Source organism: Gorilla gorilla, chromosome 3 (assembly GCF_029281585.2).
Source record: "Gorilla gorilla gorilla isolate KB3781 chromosome 3, NHGRI_mGorGor1-v2.1_pri, whole genome shotgun sequence".
Classification (NCBI taxonomy): Eukaryota; Metazoa; Chordata; class Mammalia; order Primates; family Hominidae; genus Gorilla; species Gorilla gorilla.
The window spans coordinates 141446405-141463516 of record NC_073227.2 but is presented as its reverse complement, the minus strand read 5'-3'; the positions used below and the strand labels follow the sequence as shown (position 1 = coordinate 141463516).

Genomic DNA, 17112 nt, shown 5'->3' with positions numbered 1-17112 from the left:
AGATTAGGTGTTCTTTAATGGTCAGTTTATCCACAAAGAACATGTCAGCCCCAAGTGCATCATATTTACCTTAATTCTTTTAATAGGGCTGCCTAATGATGAAAGAGCTGCCATTTATTAAAGAATGTATCCAGTATTAGGTGTTTATGTCACTTTATGAAATACATCAGTCCTATGACAGATGGGTATTATTAATCCCTTTTTTCAAATAATGAAATTGAGGCTCAGAGTGGCTAAGAAATCAGATAAAGCAGAATCAGAGTGTATACTGATATCAATGAATCAATTGACAGATATCCTGTACTATAATACACAAACTGAATATATTCAGGATGGATAACACTATAATGAGATAACACTAAAATGAATACAGCAAAAATTCTCTTTTGTTTGGATAGTTGTATTTAAAATATACTTCCTTTCAACCAAATTATTTATAAAATGTTAAAAAGTACAAGGTTCTTCTCAATAGAAAAAGTTCTGATTAAATTTGCAAGACAAGAGAAAAAAAACCTAGGATAAATATGCAGATTAATAATTTATACCCATATTCATTTATTCAAGTACCATATCCAAACCAGGACTTGAGGTAAACTGATTTATTCACAGTATAGTAACTATTCAAACACAGTGGACTTTATTAACATTGAAAGTAAATTCCCACTGTTGGCATCTAAACCATCTTTCTAAACAAAAGAAGGCCTTAAGTTTGAACAGGATTTTGTTTTGGGAAATTGTAACAAGGAATAGAAGTGAGTGGGATTGGTTCTTGGGTTGCCATTTGGAGCCCCCAGAAAGGATTGGGAAGGGAGTATCTAGAGTGATATCTAAGTACATTTACCCTTAGGGATAGGATAGGAGATAAGGGAGTCTTGGGTTAACAAAATGTCTATTAAAGTGATCCAGTTCATTTCAAGTTGATTTCAAGTTCAACGGAAGCCAGCCATTTGAAAAGTCTAGCACAGAAGGCTGATGTAAACATCAGTTTCAGTTACAGAAGAGGGTGTTCAGACTTGGGGAGCCGATACAGTCCCACAGTTTCTGCCTTGGCCAAGCCGTATCCTGAACATTGGTGAGTTCCCTTCTGCCTGGTGCATGGCCATGGTCCATGGGCGTTCCCTTCTCCATTCACCTTTTCGAAAGCTCTGAAAAGCATAGCAAATGAGAAACAGCTGCGACAACTAGGAAAGACAGGAGTGACACGAAGGCTTCTGTCAAATACATGTGGAGCCACTGTTTGGAAAAGATAGTTGGTTAGTTCTGAGACTCTGAGAACAAAGCTAGGAATGAGTGGAATTTAAAAGCACTTTTTCCAGTTAGGGCCTCTCTAAAATAGAATGGGATGCCTTTAGGAGTGATGAGCCTCTTACTCATCTGTTCTTTTCAATTCAATGAATATTTATTAATGGCCTAACGTATTACCATTCTTAAAGCTGGGAATACATCAGCGAAAAAAATAGACAAAAATTATTGCTCTGGCATCTATATTTTAGTAGGGGTAAATAAATAATAAAACTAATAAAATAATAAAAATAAAAAACAAATTAGCAGCATATATATTATATATCAGTATGTTAACATGTGAAAGAGAATGGGAAAAGAGTAGAATAAAAGAGATGATGAATGAGAGGAGATAGGGAATGGGACAGGCTCAATTACAAATATGATTGTTAGAGTAGGTCAGCCTCATTGAGAAGGTGACTGCATTAGTCAGGGTTCTACAGAGAAACAGAACCAATAAGATATTTTAGAGATATTTAGGAGAGATTAATTATGGGGGATTGGCTCACTCAATTGCAGACACTGGGAAGTTCCATGATCCACTATCTGCCACCTAGATGCCCAGAAAAGCCAGTGGTGGAGATCCAGTTCAAGCTTGCAGGCCTGAGAACCCAGGGAGTTGTTGGTGTAGGTCCCAGTCTGAGTCAGAAGGTGTGGGAACCAGGAGCGTTGATGTCAAAGGGCAGGAGAAAGTGCAAGTTCCAGTTTCAGCAGAGAGCAAATTCACCCTTCCTGTGCCTTTGTGTTCTATTCGCGCCTTCAGTGGATTGGACGCTGCCCAACCACACTAGGAAGGGAGGATCTTCTCCTGTCATCTACTGATTCAAATACTCATCTCTTCTGGAAACACCCTCGCAGGCATATCCAGAAGTACATTTTGCTAGCTATCTGGGTATTCCTTAAGCCAGTCAACTGGACACATAGAGTTAACCATCACAGTGACATTTGAGCAGACTTCAGGGAAGGATGTGGGGGAGTGATCTCAGGGAAGAGCATTCCAAGGAGCAGGAAAAGCCATGAAAAGACCTGAAGCGGGGCTGTGAAAGCAAGGAGTATTCCCATGGAGTATTCCGTCTCTGAAATGCTTGAGACCAGAGGTGTTTCAGATTTCAGATTTTTTGGGATGTTGGAATATTTGTACAGACATAATGAGGTATCTTGGCAATGAGACCGAAGTCTACACATGAAATTCATTTATGCTTCTTATATGCCTTACACACATAGCCTTAAGGTAGTTATATACAATATATTAAATAATTTTGTGTGTTTTGACTGTGATTTGTCACATGAGGGAAGATGTGGAATTTTCTACTAGTGGCATCATATCAGCACTCAAAAAAGCTTTGGGTTTTAGATCATTTCAGATTTCAGGTTTTGGGATTAGAAATGTTCAGCCTGTATTTAAGCAGAGCTTGGCAGAGCATTTCAGAGAGAAGTTGAAGAGAGAATTTCTGCTTTTGGTATAAACTAGAACTAGATAACCTCTGATGAGTCTTCCAACTTCATATTCCCTGAGTTTATGATTCTCTTGTAGCTGGGAATGATGAATTTGGTAGCAGCAAGCAGCATGGGTTCAAGACCAGAGGTGCCAGACCAAGACTCACAAATCCAAATGGTAAAGAGACCAGACAGATAGTATAAACATTTTAAAAGATTGACAGTACATTCAAATATTTTAAACTATTGTGTAACCAAATAAAGCATGTTTTCAGGCCAAAACTTGCCTAGTGGCCACCACTTTAAGACCGTTGCATTAGAGAAAGTAAAATCAGTTTGGAGTGTAATGGTGTAACACATATATAAAGTCTTAGACAGGGAGTCAAAGGAGAATAAATGATAAAAGAAGAAATATGGGAGTCTTTGATGAGAACTATTCTTTGTTGTGATTTGCCAGGAAGCCAAAAGAAAAGAGACAATCAAAGATTACTTTGTAGTGTAGAGCCCAGGAGGCCAGTTTACAATGACTTCGCTCTTCCCCAAGCAAAGGTCATATTGCTTTTTTTCCACTGTTTCTATGGCTAGATACTGATTTGTCCTTTCATTGTCTTATTATACATAATTGCATAGCATTTAGGAACATAAAATTCAGTTAGAGGGAGAAAGATAAGCCAATGCAATGTTTTTCAATTATTTTATGTCTACAGAGTAAGTACAATTATCAAACTTTTTGGCAGAGGCTCAGAATGGACTGATAGTGATAATTACAAAGACACAGATGAAACCTTTATTCTTTTTGTTTTGATGTATGATTTGTCCTATTTCCTTACTGCAGGTGCTTTCATTTGCAAGATGGTGCCATTTGTCCAGTCTACCGCTGTTGTGACAGAAATCCTCACTATGACCTGCATTGCTGTGGAAAGGCACCAGGGACTTGTGCATCCTTTTAAAATGAAGTGGCAATACACCAACCGAAGGGCTTTCACAATGCTAGGTGAGGCCACTGGATGTGCCAATGGCAGTGTGAATGACATTCTTCGTTACAGAATAGAGAACCATATTTTTAAACTAGAAGAGTAGCTTTTATCTAACTTGTAGGCATTGGAATATAATTTGAGATTTTCAGTGCTTTCCCTGTTTGCCTTCATCTCCACACCATCTCTCTTTTAGGCTGACCTCAAAACTGAAAATGTATCATTTTGGGTATACTTTTTCAGTTTACATCTTAAACGTTTAAGCACTACGTTCAGCTAATCTAAGATAACCTACCAGTGGCATTGCCACATTAACACTCATTAGATTGAGAACTATCTTTTTTTTTTTTTTTTTTTTTTTTTTGAGACAGAGTGTCAACTACATTGCCCAGGCTGGTCTCAAAAGTCTGGGCTGTGATTACAGGCATGAGCCACTATGCCCAGCTGGGAATTATCATCTTGAGATAAGAAGACTCCAAGCCAAGCTAACAAGGGCAGGTCGATTTTTTTTTCTTTTTTAGATAGGGTCTCATTCTGTAGCCCAGGCTGGAGTGCAGTGGTGTGATCACAACTCGCTGCAGCCTCAGCCTCCCAAGCTCAAATGATCCTCCCACCTCAGCCTCCCAAGTAGCTGGGACCACAGGTGCCCACCACCACACCCAGCTAATTTTTTTTATTTTTAGTAGGAACAGGGTCTCTCTCTGTTTCTCAGGCTGGTCTTGAACTCCTGGGCTCAAGCCATTCCCCCTTGGCCTCTCCTTGTACTCCTTGGCCTCCCAACATACTAGGATTACCGGTGTGAGCCACTGCACCTGGCCAGGCAGGTTGATAATGATAGGGAGCAGGAAATGTGGTTTTAGAAAAGTGGAGAACAGGGTTGCTGCCCTTGTGGTGAGTACACAAGGGTAGAAAGTGACAGGGTACATGAGAACAGTGGGTTCTGAGTGCTGGGGATGCCTGGCAAAGGCACATTCCACCCACTTCGTACTTTTCCTTTAGGCATTTCTGGATCGTCAGCTTGCTGTAATTGTTCCTGAGTCAGCAAGTCACAATGAACACATACCTCATGATAAATGGTAAATTTGAAGCAATGCCCTAAAGTCTAACACAGTAAAATGGAAGCATTTCTCTATTCAGTAATTATAATTGAGCCATTTAAAACCTTAGTGTGCTTCACAGTAGTTTGAATTTAATATAGCAAATAATCAGAGGTGTAGCAAGCAACTAATGTGATAATCAAATAAAGCAATTTTTACTAATATCTCACTTGAGAAGAATGAGTAAACATTTATTTCTGCTGTAAGAATTTAGCCAGTATTGGGCTGTGGAATTGCAGAAAGAACCCCTGCAGGCTTTGCAATGCCAAAGTCATTTTAAATAGCTTGAAAATAATAGCTGAATCATTAGGGGAGAAAGGTGTTAGTTTTAGTTAGTTAGTTTTAATTTTATGTCATATCTTTCCTACTAAGAATTCAGAGATTTCTGGGCTTTTAATAATTGACATCTTTCCAACATCAGAACTCCTGAAAACAGCATGTGGGGATGGAAAGCAAGTAAGGAAAGGATTACATGGAGGAGGGGAGTTATTTAAAAGGAAAGAGAAGTAGCACGAGTGGCAACATCTCAAAGCATAGTTGATAATAGGCAGTCAAGGCAGTTCCTACTCAAAAGAGACATAGGAAACAAGAAGGTTTTAAAATCAGCTAGACTCATCTCGCCATGGGGGCTTTTGTGAACTGTGGTCTAATGTCTCCTGTGGCTTTGTCACACTGTCATTCAGCCTTGTCAGTCAGTGTTTGTCAGTCACGCCCCATTCCTCCTTCCAGCTGAGATTGCCTAGACCTAGACAGGGGATGTCATATCTTTTGGCTTCCCTGGGCCATATTGGAAGAAGAAGAATTGCCTTGGGCTACACATAAAATACACTAACACTAACGATTGCTGATGACTTAAAAATATATCGCAAAAAAATCTCATAATATTTTTTAAAAGTTTACAAATTTGTGTTGGGCCATATCCAAAGCCTTCCTAGGCCACATGCAGATTGGACAAGCTTGGCCTAGATGCTCTAGGCTTTCTTGCCCCGATGTGGTAACTGTGTCAGTATTGTTCATCCAACTCTAGCCCTTCTATCTCAGAACCATCCAGGGATCCAGGAAGGTAGGCAATGAGCTACGAAAATTAGACTCAATTCCTCCAGAATTTGTACTAAAGTCCAGAAAAATGATTGGACATAAGATAACTGTATGTGATTAAAATAGAACAGATGTGTATGGTAATAGGGAGGCAGAAAAGAGAGAGAGTGAGAAATAGAGACAGCCAGACAGACTTGTGAGTCCTACAGCTGCCAGGTATCATTGGATCATGATGAATTTTTATAGGCAGCACCAAATTATCTGTTTCTTTATAATAAACCCCAATTATGGCTTAATTGAGTCATTGAAACCCAAAGCAATAAACTGTTTTCTTAACGTTCCACCCAATATAGAAAGAACAAGCAGAGTTCGAGCTGGAAACTTTTCCCCCAAATCAAAGTTGGGGCCCTTGGTTCCGTCCTCTTCCATGTCTGTTAAAACACATGGGTTGAAATTATTCTTGGTAGTCAATCCCTGTTTTTCTTTTCTAAGAGTACATCATTAAAGCAATCCATCTCAACAAGTTTGTGGAAGACAGGAAATTTGGAAAGAGCGTTTTGGTTTCTGAAGTTATCAGTGTTTGTTTTCTTTTTTTTATTATTAAACTTTAAGTTTTAGGGTACATGTGCACAACGTACATGTTTGTTACATATGTATACACGTGATGCCCATGTTATGGTGCTTAAGATAAATGTACATTTGATTTTAAAAAGAGGTGACAGAGAGTGGTCTATGTCATGTTTAAAAGTTATTCATCCATTCCACAAACATGGATCAACTCCTACAGAGGGCCAGGAATTTTCCTAGGACTCTTATTTGAGGAAACACAAAAATAAATGGCATTGTGTTTGCTTTCAAGGAGTTTGGAGGAAATTGAGAAGTGAGTAAGGGCAACGAAGACACTGCACTAGAGGGCATGTAGAGACAACAAGGAATTAGTAGTCAGTTTATTTGGAAATAGTAGTGACCTTCAAAGTTTCCCTAGAGAAGGTGATTTCTGAGTCAAGTCCTGGAAAATGAGTCCACAGATAGACACTGGGGATAGGGTGGCCAGGGAGTGGCGCAGTGCATTCTGGGATACGGAAACTGAAACCAGCACTGCAGGCTCCTCAGTAGAGGACTGCGTTGTGAAGAGCATGGAAAGAAATGAAAGAGGAGAGAGAGGCAATTGAGATGGTAGAGAACCTCATGGGCCATGCTAAGGAAACTGGGTTTTATCTTGTAGGCCGTGAAACACTATTAAATGTTTAAAACTTGTTTTAGGAAGTTTATTCCAGCAGCAGTTTTGAGGATGGTGAAAGAGTGGAAGCATGAAACTTGGGGGAGACCATGGCACTGCCCTAGGGCAGAGAACAGCTGCCCTCGCATAGGGAATCTTGAGGGTTAGATAATTATGCATGGATGTGTTTTACTTAGCTGAGTCATACTCTCATGACTTTAACGCTTTTACAGGTGTGGTCTGGCTGGTGGCAGTCATCGTAGGATCACCCATGTGGCACGTGCAACAACTTGAGGTAGACTCCAGCTGAGATGGATAATCATATTGTTGAACTATTTTCTCACCCCTCTTAATTGTAATTATTTTCCTTCCTGCAGGAGCAATACAGCAAATTTGTATGACCTCAGCTATTCCACTGGAGGTCTTTCAAGTGGAATAAAATGATTTTTTAAGGTTCATTTTCTCTGTTTTATCTAGCTCTTCCTGATACATTGTTAGGACTCTAATGCTTAAAATACAATTTTTCAAAAATACACAGGTCAGTTTCTACATTTTCCTGCAAGCTGAGTATGCTTTTCCCAGTGTCCCTAAATGTTTTCTTACATTTTAAGAGTTGAATGATTGCTCTAGGTTTTTCTTTTATTTTTAAGTCACGTAAAAAAAAATTGTAATAAATTATCTACTTAGTTGACTCTCAGAAGTCCTTTCTTACCTGCCTCCTATTCATTGACACATTGAAATTCTAATTGGAAACATATCAGGAGATCATCTTAATCAACCTCTCTCCTTTCCCCACACCTTTGTCAGACAGGCCCACCATGCATGGGGCTTCACAGGAAGGAGAGCGCTGAGTTGGTTTCAGACAGCCCAGCCTGTCTGTTAGGGTGGACTTTAACATGTCTTGCATAGGTGATCTACCCAGACAGGAGTTTTCAAAGACAGTAGGGGGTTGCTTATATACCCCCTAAGATAAGTTTTAAATGATTTATCCCGTTGTACCTTTTAAAGTAGAGATAGGCAAATGTGAAACTTTACTGTCCATGTCATGTCATCCTCAAGGATAACAAATGAGCCTAAAATAAGAGAAAATTCAAAAAGTAACCCGATTTTTTTTCATGTAACTAATTTATTGAATGAGCTGGACTCCATAGGTGAGAGCAGAAAGTAATTTTATTTTATCCCTTGCTACCTGGAAAAATGCATCTAAGGACTTTTTTAGTCCTCTTGGTGAAACATCATGAATGAAAAAATCTTGAGCAACTCTTCCAGTCAGATAATAAAATTTCTCTGGTCACTTTCACTCAGAAGAATAGTGTGAGTTCTGTTATTAAACTGTCCTGTCCAGTAATACAATTACATAAATCATACTCTTATTTAATCAATTTATAATTTTTCCCTTCCCTCAGTGTGAATAGTTTTCAGGCCTAGAAATGTGAAGGAGTTATGGTCAGTTTCTTCTCTGTTTCCTCTCCTTGTGTTTCTTTTTCTCTCCCCTGCCCCACTCCTCTCCCCGCCCCCCCACCCCCCATACAATTGGCTGCCTCTCTCTCATCAGAACCTGATGAGGAAAATGGGGAGAGGAAGGGGGCAGATGTCACTGGAATCAATGCCCTCTAGGTGTGACAGTATTGCCTGTGACTGATTGTTTGCTGCAGGACTTCTCAAAGATAACAGCGCTGAGACCTCCAGCCGGCTGGCAAGGGATCATGCCAGCTCCTGTCTGCGGATGCTGCCCTTATCTCCAATGGGAAGCCCAGACTGGTGGAGCCCTTTCATAATGATTCACTCTAGTTCTAAATTGTGTGGTCCATTTCTAGCCCATAGAAAACAAACAGATGTATCCATTTTTAAATAAAACAAAAACATTTTGTTTTATTTAATATAGAAAGTATTTTTATGTGTTTAAAAAATACCCTAAATATTTTTTAAATACATAATTAATTGTGTTTGTAGAAAATGCATGTCATGTCATTGGCAAAGCCAGTCCTCACTGTCAAACAGATCAGTCTAGTCAAAGTTGCTTCCTGTCAGGAAAACATCTGATTAAACAAATGTATTAATATGCATCCCATGGCCACCTTCTCACTCCTAAATTCTATTAGGACAAGCAAAGACTTCCTGAGGCCATGCTCAGATGGTTTTATGGAAAATTTCAGATCTTCACTCTTCGATTTCAGATTTTCTATTCCCAAACATACGCTTCTCGAAAATTCCACTGCCTAATATCGTCCTGAGCTTGCAGTGAGTGTGAACTTATCACAGGGATGATACAAAGCACCCTGCCTTCAGCATTTCTCACTGCCGCTCTCTGCTTCACTTGTACTGGGGTCTCTCTCATGAGTGATGTATTTGTCAATTTTCAGGTGATAGAAGCAACGAGATGGTTAAAATTGTCATTGCTCCTGCCTCCTTACTGTATGAAAAATGTGAATTCACAACTTCTCAACACCTGTCAAATACCTTTTTTTTCTCTGCCAGGCTTTACCCTGAATAGAAATATATTTAAGAGAGAGAAGAGCACAAAGCCCTGCCATGTGTTTATGATGCCTTGATCAATGTGGCTTCACTGACATCAGTCATTGAATTATATCTTGTTTTGGTGCCCCGTGGTAAGATTCATTCTGGGTGAGAGATGTGATTTCTGTAACATGGGAGAAGGGTGATTATGAAACAGGAAGTGGGAATGTAGACCCAGCGTGACACTTCAAACTTGGGGACGATATTAGGCAGTGGAATTTTAGAGAAGTGTATGTTTGGAAATAGAAGATCTGAAATTGAAGATCAAAGATCTGAAATTTTCCATAAAACCTTCTGAGCATACCCTCAGGAAGTCTTTGCTGAAGTCCACAGTCAGGACTTTGCTGAAGTCAGGAAGTCCGTAGTCCCTAGGGCTATGTGAACCTGATCCAAGACTCCCAGTCCAGCATGCTCTTAGATGTGTCAGTCCATACCCCCTGGTCATTGGCCTTTGCATGCTTTGCTTCCATGGAGTTGGAATGAATTTCATTTTAACATCCTATTTCCAGAGAGTTTGAATCTTGAGATTATTTTTCAGTGAGTGTTATTCCTAGTTGCATTTGTAAGTAACACCTAGGTCAGAACTTGAATTTTCTTACCTCTGATGAGTAACCAAAAAGTTGCTTTCCCTCATTAAATTCACATTGCAGATTGGTGATAAAATTTCCTGGGAATGTAGGCAGAAATATGTCTGAGACCCAAGTATTCAGCTCCACAGTAACTAAAATAACAATGGTTTTGATAAATATTCTCGTTTTTATTCCTATTACCCAAAAAAGTGACTTTTGAATATGCTTTAAATATTTAGTTTGTTCTTGAACTAGCCCTTAAAGCACTCTCTATTATTTATTATTGTTGTTAATAATACTTTTGAGCTTATAAGATGAGTCTACCAGAAATAGTATGAATAAACCAGTACAATCTGAATATTTGTGTATTGGCAATAGTTTGAATCCCAATTTCTCATTCATCTCAGGATAAAAGCTGCCAGTTGCTTCTTTAATATCTTTCTAAGCAATCTGATCATTGCAATATGTGAAGTAGCAGTAACAAAACACGGCTTTCAGTACTTTTCAATTGAAAGATGTCTCAAGCCTTGTCAAAAATCTATCTCAACAATTGAAGAAGCAGAATAATTTAATATTAAACTACCTAGCATGTATTGCAAAATATTTTCAGTATATACTTTGGCAAATATAGTGTTCTTTCAGTCAACTGAAAACTTGTGACTAGTGGAAATAGAAGTTGAGAAAGATAATAAATGAAAGTAAACAGGCTATGGACCTGAATTCCATTTAGAATAGAAAAGATGGTATAAAACTCTTAAGAACTTAAGCAGTGAAGTGGAAAAACTATGCTTCACAACAAAAGAACAATGAAAAATGTATCTCATTTGAAATACATGCTGGGGACAAATTTGAAAGAACTTAAAAAATGTTGTGTTGCAATAATACTTGGCTGATTTCTGTTCTTTTGATGCTGACTACTGGTTCTTTTAATGAATTATTCTTATTATGAAGATCAAATATGACTTCCTATATGAAAAAGAACACATCTGCTGCTTAGAAGAGTGGACCAGCCCTGTGCACCAGAAGATCTACACCACCTTCATCCTTGTCATCCTCTTCCTCCTGCCTCTTACGGTGATGCTTATTCTGTACAGTAAAATTGGTTATGAACTTTGGATAAAGAAAAGAGTTGGGGATGGTTCAGTTCTTCGAACTATTCACGGAAAAGAAATGTCCAAAATAGCCAGGTCTGTTTAATGAAATATTCACCTCTTTAAATTATTTTTAATTAATTGTGCTGGAAGGGATGGTTGCCAGGGCTCTCAGAACCTCTAGGTAATTTAATCTAAGCATCCTTTGCAATTCAAATTTAGGGCATGGACTGATTTTAAACTCTTGAAGTTTTACATGTGTCTGAAAGAAACAACAAGATTATCAGCTCGCAAATCAACTGGGAAGTTACAGCTATAGGTAGAAACTGACTTGGAATTTAGAACATACATGATGTGGTAGGAAGACTGTGGGCTGGTGTCAGAACCCTGTGGTCCTATGGGTACTCTCTCTATCACTCACCAGCCACAAGATATACATCAGTCTCACTCCCAAGGCCCTGCTTCCCTCATATGTACAAGGAGCATAATAACATCCATCCTTAGTTAATCCCACCCAAGGATAATGCTAAAAGACATGAGATTGATCTGTATGAAAATCCTTTGGAAACCGAAGCATGCTATTTATTTTAAATTATTATTATTGATTTATTTTTACCTAAGGGCTTTGCTTTCTGAATTTATTCATTAATAGAAATTTTAAAACATGACTTACTGCTATGATACTTGTAGTCCATATCATTTATTTAATAACCTACACTGAATGACTATTAGAAACAAAGCAAAAAAAGCCTTAAATGGAGGAGTCTGGTGATTTGGTGGGATTTTATCATCTCTCCAAGTGTGCAGTGATCTCTAGTGCTCTAGTGCTCAGTTTGAATAAAGAAACCCCTCTTGTCAATGTACAGGGGCTCCTAGACTGTTCCACACCTTGGGACCTATCATTAAGTTGGTTCCTCCCACTTCCTTGAAAGAAAGAGCTGCCATGTTGAAATAAGAGATAATGGACCAGGTGCAGCGGCTCACTCCTGTAATCATAGCAATTTGGGGGGCAGAGGTGGGTGGATCACTTGAGGTCAGGAGTTCGAGACCAGCCTGACCGACATGGTGAAACGCTGTCTCTACTAAAAATACAAAAATTAGCCAGGCGTGGTGGTGGGTGCCTCTAATCCCAGCTACTTGGGAGGCTGAGGCAGGAGAATTGCTTGAACCTGATGGACTGAGGTTGCAGTGAGCCGAGATCACGCCACTGCATTCTAGTCTGGGTGACAGAGCGAGACTCCATCTCAATAATAATAATAATAATAATAATAAGAGATAATGAGTATGAGTTTTTATAAACTGAAAGCACCATGCAAATGTGTAGAGCTCTTGCAGATGTAAATCCTCTTTACAGAAGTCATGGAGAAAATTAGTTTGAAGCCCTGGTTAATCATATTTTTAAGATATATCAGGCCGGGTGTGGTGGCTCACACCTGGAATCCCAGCACTTTGGGAGGCTGAGGTTGGAAGATTACTTGAGCCCAGGAGTTTGAAACCAGCCTGGGCAACAAAGTGAGACCCCGTCTCTACAAAAAATGTAAAAATTAGCTGGGTGTAGTGGCATGCACCTGTGGTCCCAGCTATGTGGAAGCTGAGGTGGGAAGATCACTTCTTGAGCCCAGGTTGAGGCTTCAGTGAGCCATGATTGCACCACTCCTCTACAACCTGGGCAACAGAGTAAGACTTTGTCTCAAAAAAAAAAAAAAACCCCAAGATATATCGTATAGATATCCATTTAAATTATATCCCTGGAGCTTCCCATATTTCATAATTTTTTTTTGGTAGAGATGCGTTTTTGCCATGTTGCCTAGGCTGGTGTTGAACTTCTGAACTCACCCAATTCTCCTGCCCTGTCCTCCCAAAAAGCTGGGATTACAGGCGTGAGTCACTGCACCTGGCCCATATTTTATAAATATTGATATTTTACTACCACAGGCATGAATGCTCTTTAATGTAAAGTGAGTAAGAGCTTCATATTGAAGTCACAAAAGTTAGACTTCCTAAATTCACATCCAAGATACAGCCTTTACTAGCCATCTAACTTTGCAAATTAATTAACCTTCTGTGTGTCTCGATTTCTGCATCTATCAAATGCCTTATTGGGAAAATTAATGACATTATCCATGTCATGCATCTGGCAGAGTGCCAGATCCATAATGAGCAGACATTCAAAGAATATTTATGATGTGAGGGTAATATCAATAGGAAAAGATGATAATCAGCCCACAAATAACCTATCATGAACTTAATTTAAAAATTATGTTTGAGTGAACTAAGCTCAGACTTTAATAGCTTTGCTATCAAGCTGGCACACTTGCCAAGGAGAAGTTAACTAATACAATGTTTCCTTGTGGGTTTAGGAAGAAGAAACGAGCTGTCATTATGATGGTGACAGTGGTGGCTCTCTTTGCTGTGTGCTGGGCACCATTCCATGTTGTCCATATGATGATTGAATACAGTGAGTGCTTGTCATTCTCATTTGATAGACATTCTCATTCATTTCCTGCTAGAATAGACAATGAATCTTTGAAATGTGTCACTGTTCACTTGGATAATCAAATACCTAACATTTCATATGTTTCTTTCATGTCTTCAAGATCACAAGGTCATTACGTGGTAGGTCATTGTGTATGACTATGACTAAATCTTTAATAATTACAGAAGATCAAAGCTTTGAGATTCCTCTCCCATGTTACTCCTTCTGTTCTCCCTAGGCTATTTAAACTTTGGGAAAGGAGTGACATCCTATGAGCATTTCCCATTTAGAACCCTGACTTGAAGAGTCAGACCTGCAGTATATTCTTTCTGATAACCCAGGACTTACCATGGTTCTCAGTATGATTTTGTTTCTCTAAGGCAAGTGAACATTTGAAGGGTTACTGCTGCTTCCAGTTTACATGAAGCTTGAAGTTATCAAGCTGCAATGCTATAAGCCCCCTACTATATGCTGGACACCAGGCTATGCATGTAAGCCTAGATTCTCTAAGTGAAGACTCATCACAAAGGTTATTTTTATTCAGATATCAGATGCCTCTCCCAAAACGATGTTGAGAACTTTTCACACCTTTAGATACTTGTACAAGTTTAAGTCTTTGACAGGTGACAAACAGAAGTTTTATTTTATACTCCTTAAGATAAACGTACATTCTAAAATATTGCTTTATTTCAGGTAATTTTGAAAAGGAATATGATGATGTCACAATCAAGATGATTTTTGCTATCGTGCAAATTATTGGATTTTCCAACTCCATCTGTAATCCCATTGTCTATGCATTTATGAATGAAAACTTCAAAAAAAATGTTTTGTCTGCAGTTTGTTATTGCATAGTAAATAAAACCTTCTCTCCAGCACAAAGGCGTGGAAATTCAGGAATTACGATTATGCGGAAGAAAGCAAAGTTTTCCCTCAGAGAGAATCCAGTGGAGGAAACCAAAGGAGAAGCATTCAGTGATGGCAACATTGAAGTCAAATTGTGTGAACAGACAGAGAAGAAAAAGCTCAAACGACATCTTGCTCTTTTTAGGTCTGAACTGGCTGAGAATTCTCCTTTAGACAGTGGGCATTAATTATAACAATATCTTCCTAATTAATGCCCTTCAGATTGTAACCCAAAGAGAAAATTATTTTGAGCAAAAGTCAAATACTCTTTTTATTCTTAAGATGATGACAAGAAGAAAACAAATCATGTTTCCATTAAAAAATGACACGAGGCTAATCCAAGTGCAGTGATGTTTACAACCAATTGATCACAACCACTTAACAGATTTCTGTGTTCCTTCTCATTCCCACTGCTTCACTTGACTAGCCTTAAAAAAGCGACATGGAAGGCCAGGCACGGTGGCTCATGCCTGTAATCCCAGCACTTTGGGAGGCCTAGACGGGCGGATCACGAGGTCAGGAGATCAAAACCATCCTGGCTAACACGGTGAAACCCCATCTCTGCTAAAAATACAAAAATTAGCCGGGCGTGGTGGCGGGCGCCTGTAGTCCCAGCTACTCGGGAGCCTGAGGCGGGAGAATGGTGTGAACCCGGGAGGCGGAGCTTGCAGTGAGCCGAGATCGCGCCACTGCACTCCAGCCTGGGCGAAAGAGTGAGACTCCCCGTCTCAAAAAAAATTTTTTTGAAAAATTTGTAAACCATACTTTTAAGATTATTTCAGTGGATTTTTTAAAATCTTGTACAGAAATCAGGGTTCTTAGCTAACAGTTTTTCTCCCACGCAGTCACTGTAATGTGACTTTCTATGTATTGCTAGATTGAATAAGAAAATAACTTAAAATAATATCTTCTTCCTTGAAAATTAAGTTAATACTTCAATGCTGTAATGTGATTTTTAGTGCACTGTTGAATTTAGGTAATACAGTCTCTTACACATGAGGTCTGTGCCACAATCATAAAGTCAAAGCAAAGGGAGAAGCAGCCAAGTGACGGATGAATGAGACTTAGAGGAAGATGCCTGTACTGGAGCTTTGTATGGTTCTGCCAGTTACCTTGCTGCCTTGTTGTATGACTGGCAAGTAACGTCGCCTTTTTAAGCCTTCATGTTTTCCTGTGTAAACTGGAGGTGATGCCCCCTCCACTTCACAGAGTTGCTGCCAGAATAAAATGAGGCATAAGCAGACAAGCCCTTTGTACTCTAAAGCAGCCTCAAGCTCTGAGGCATAAGCTCCCCATGTCTCACATCTCCCCTTTGTGTTCTCTTTTCCTTTCTGAGACTCTCCCCAACCCCTGCCCAACTTTCCCTTCATACCTGTGTTGTAACTGGTTTCTCTAATCAAAAGAAGAAAGTTTGGGGAGCCTCATTTCTGTGATATATTTAGACAAAACTATCTCATAGGGTTATCTTTTTAAGCCCCTTATTTTCACTGATGGGATTTCTTATATAAAAGGAATTTTCTGTGCAGTTAGTAGATGAGGGAGTGAATCAACTCCAAGCCCATGAAATTGTACTGTGCCCAAGGCTGACCCTCAAGAGCTAGGTCAGGAAGAAAATAGAGTTCCCCACCCATATTCCTTCCCCCAGCCTCTCTTAAGTGCACTCCTTGTCTCTTCAATCTTCTCTCTGGTTCCCAAATGTCATGGATACAGAGGCCACCATCACAGCACCCTGTCATTTTCCTTTCAACAGCTAAGACTCCCAAAGTCCAGCCGCAACCTCACAGCCAGTGTTTATTCTGCTTCCAGTTTTCTAGCACTTACTCTCCCAGCCAGGTAATAGAAAGGAAGAGAAGCTTAAGAGCCTATAGGACATTTTACAGGTAAAGCTTTAAGATTTGGTAACCAAGGAACTAACTATTGGGATCTTCAAGATACAGACATTTAATTTTGTATGTGTCAGTGAAGCATGCCTGAAAAAGACAAAGATGAAGCAGTGTGCAGTATTATGAAAAATTGTCAATATGACACTGCAAAATTCACAAAGAGAAAAGAGAGAGACTGATTGTTTAGTTTCTACTGAAGTGGACTAATTATGGGTTATTTATATAAACTGCCTGTCATGTCTAGTTACCCTATGGCAAAACAATGATTATCATTAAACATTAAACCATTAAAAATGAATTGGATTCACTGATTTTGGTTATCCTTACTCAGTCGGTAAATATTCATATAATCCTTTCTACATTTGGTGTATACATGCTCTAAATATGACTTAATGAAAAACAGATAAATCAGCACTGTTATTGACCATGTAATTATTAAGGTTAGAAGTTTCTTTTAATTCCTAAATATTTAGATATTAGGTAATACTTTAAATATTTACTGTAAAATTTCCAGACATCTTATGAAAATTTTTTTTTAAAAAAATTTGCTTACATTGCATCAAAGCTGTTTTAGAAACAGAAGTAGTAATAGCACACTGTTTTTGTCCTTTAAACATATAATCCCTT

The 17112-nt window shown here is 38.9% G+C and overlaps 1 protein-coding gene across 1 annotated transcript in view; it reads left to right on the top strand.

Annotated features, from left to right (window-relative positions):
* Window positions 1–16741, top strand: part of QRFPR (pyroglutamylated RFamide peptide receptor) — a 53447-nt gene extending 36706 nt beyond the window's left edge. Inside the window, exons 2-6 of the mRNA XM_004040339.5 lie at window positions 3554–3712; window positions 7280–7341; window positions 11084–11319; window positions 13584–13681; window positions 14393–16741. Of these exons, the coding sequence (XP_004040387.2) occupies window positions 3554–3712; window positions 7280–7341; window positions 11084–11319; window positions 13584–13681; window positions 14393–14790 (953 nt within the window). The 3' untranslated portion in view covers window positions 14791–16741. The remainder of the gene's footprint in view (window positions 1–3553; window positions 3713–7279; window positions 7342–11083; window positions 11320–13583; window positions 13682–14392) is intronic.
* Window positions 16742–17112: the final 371 nt, after the last annotated feature.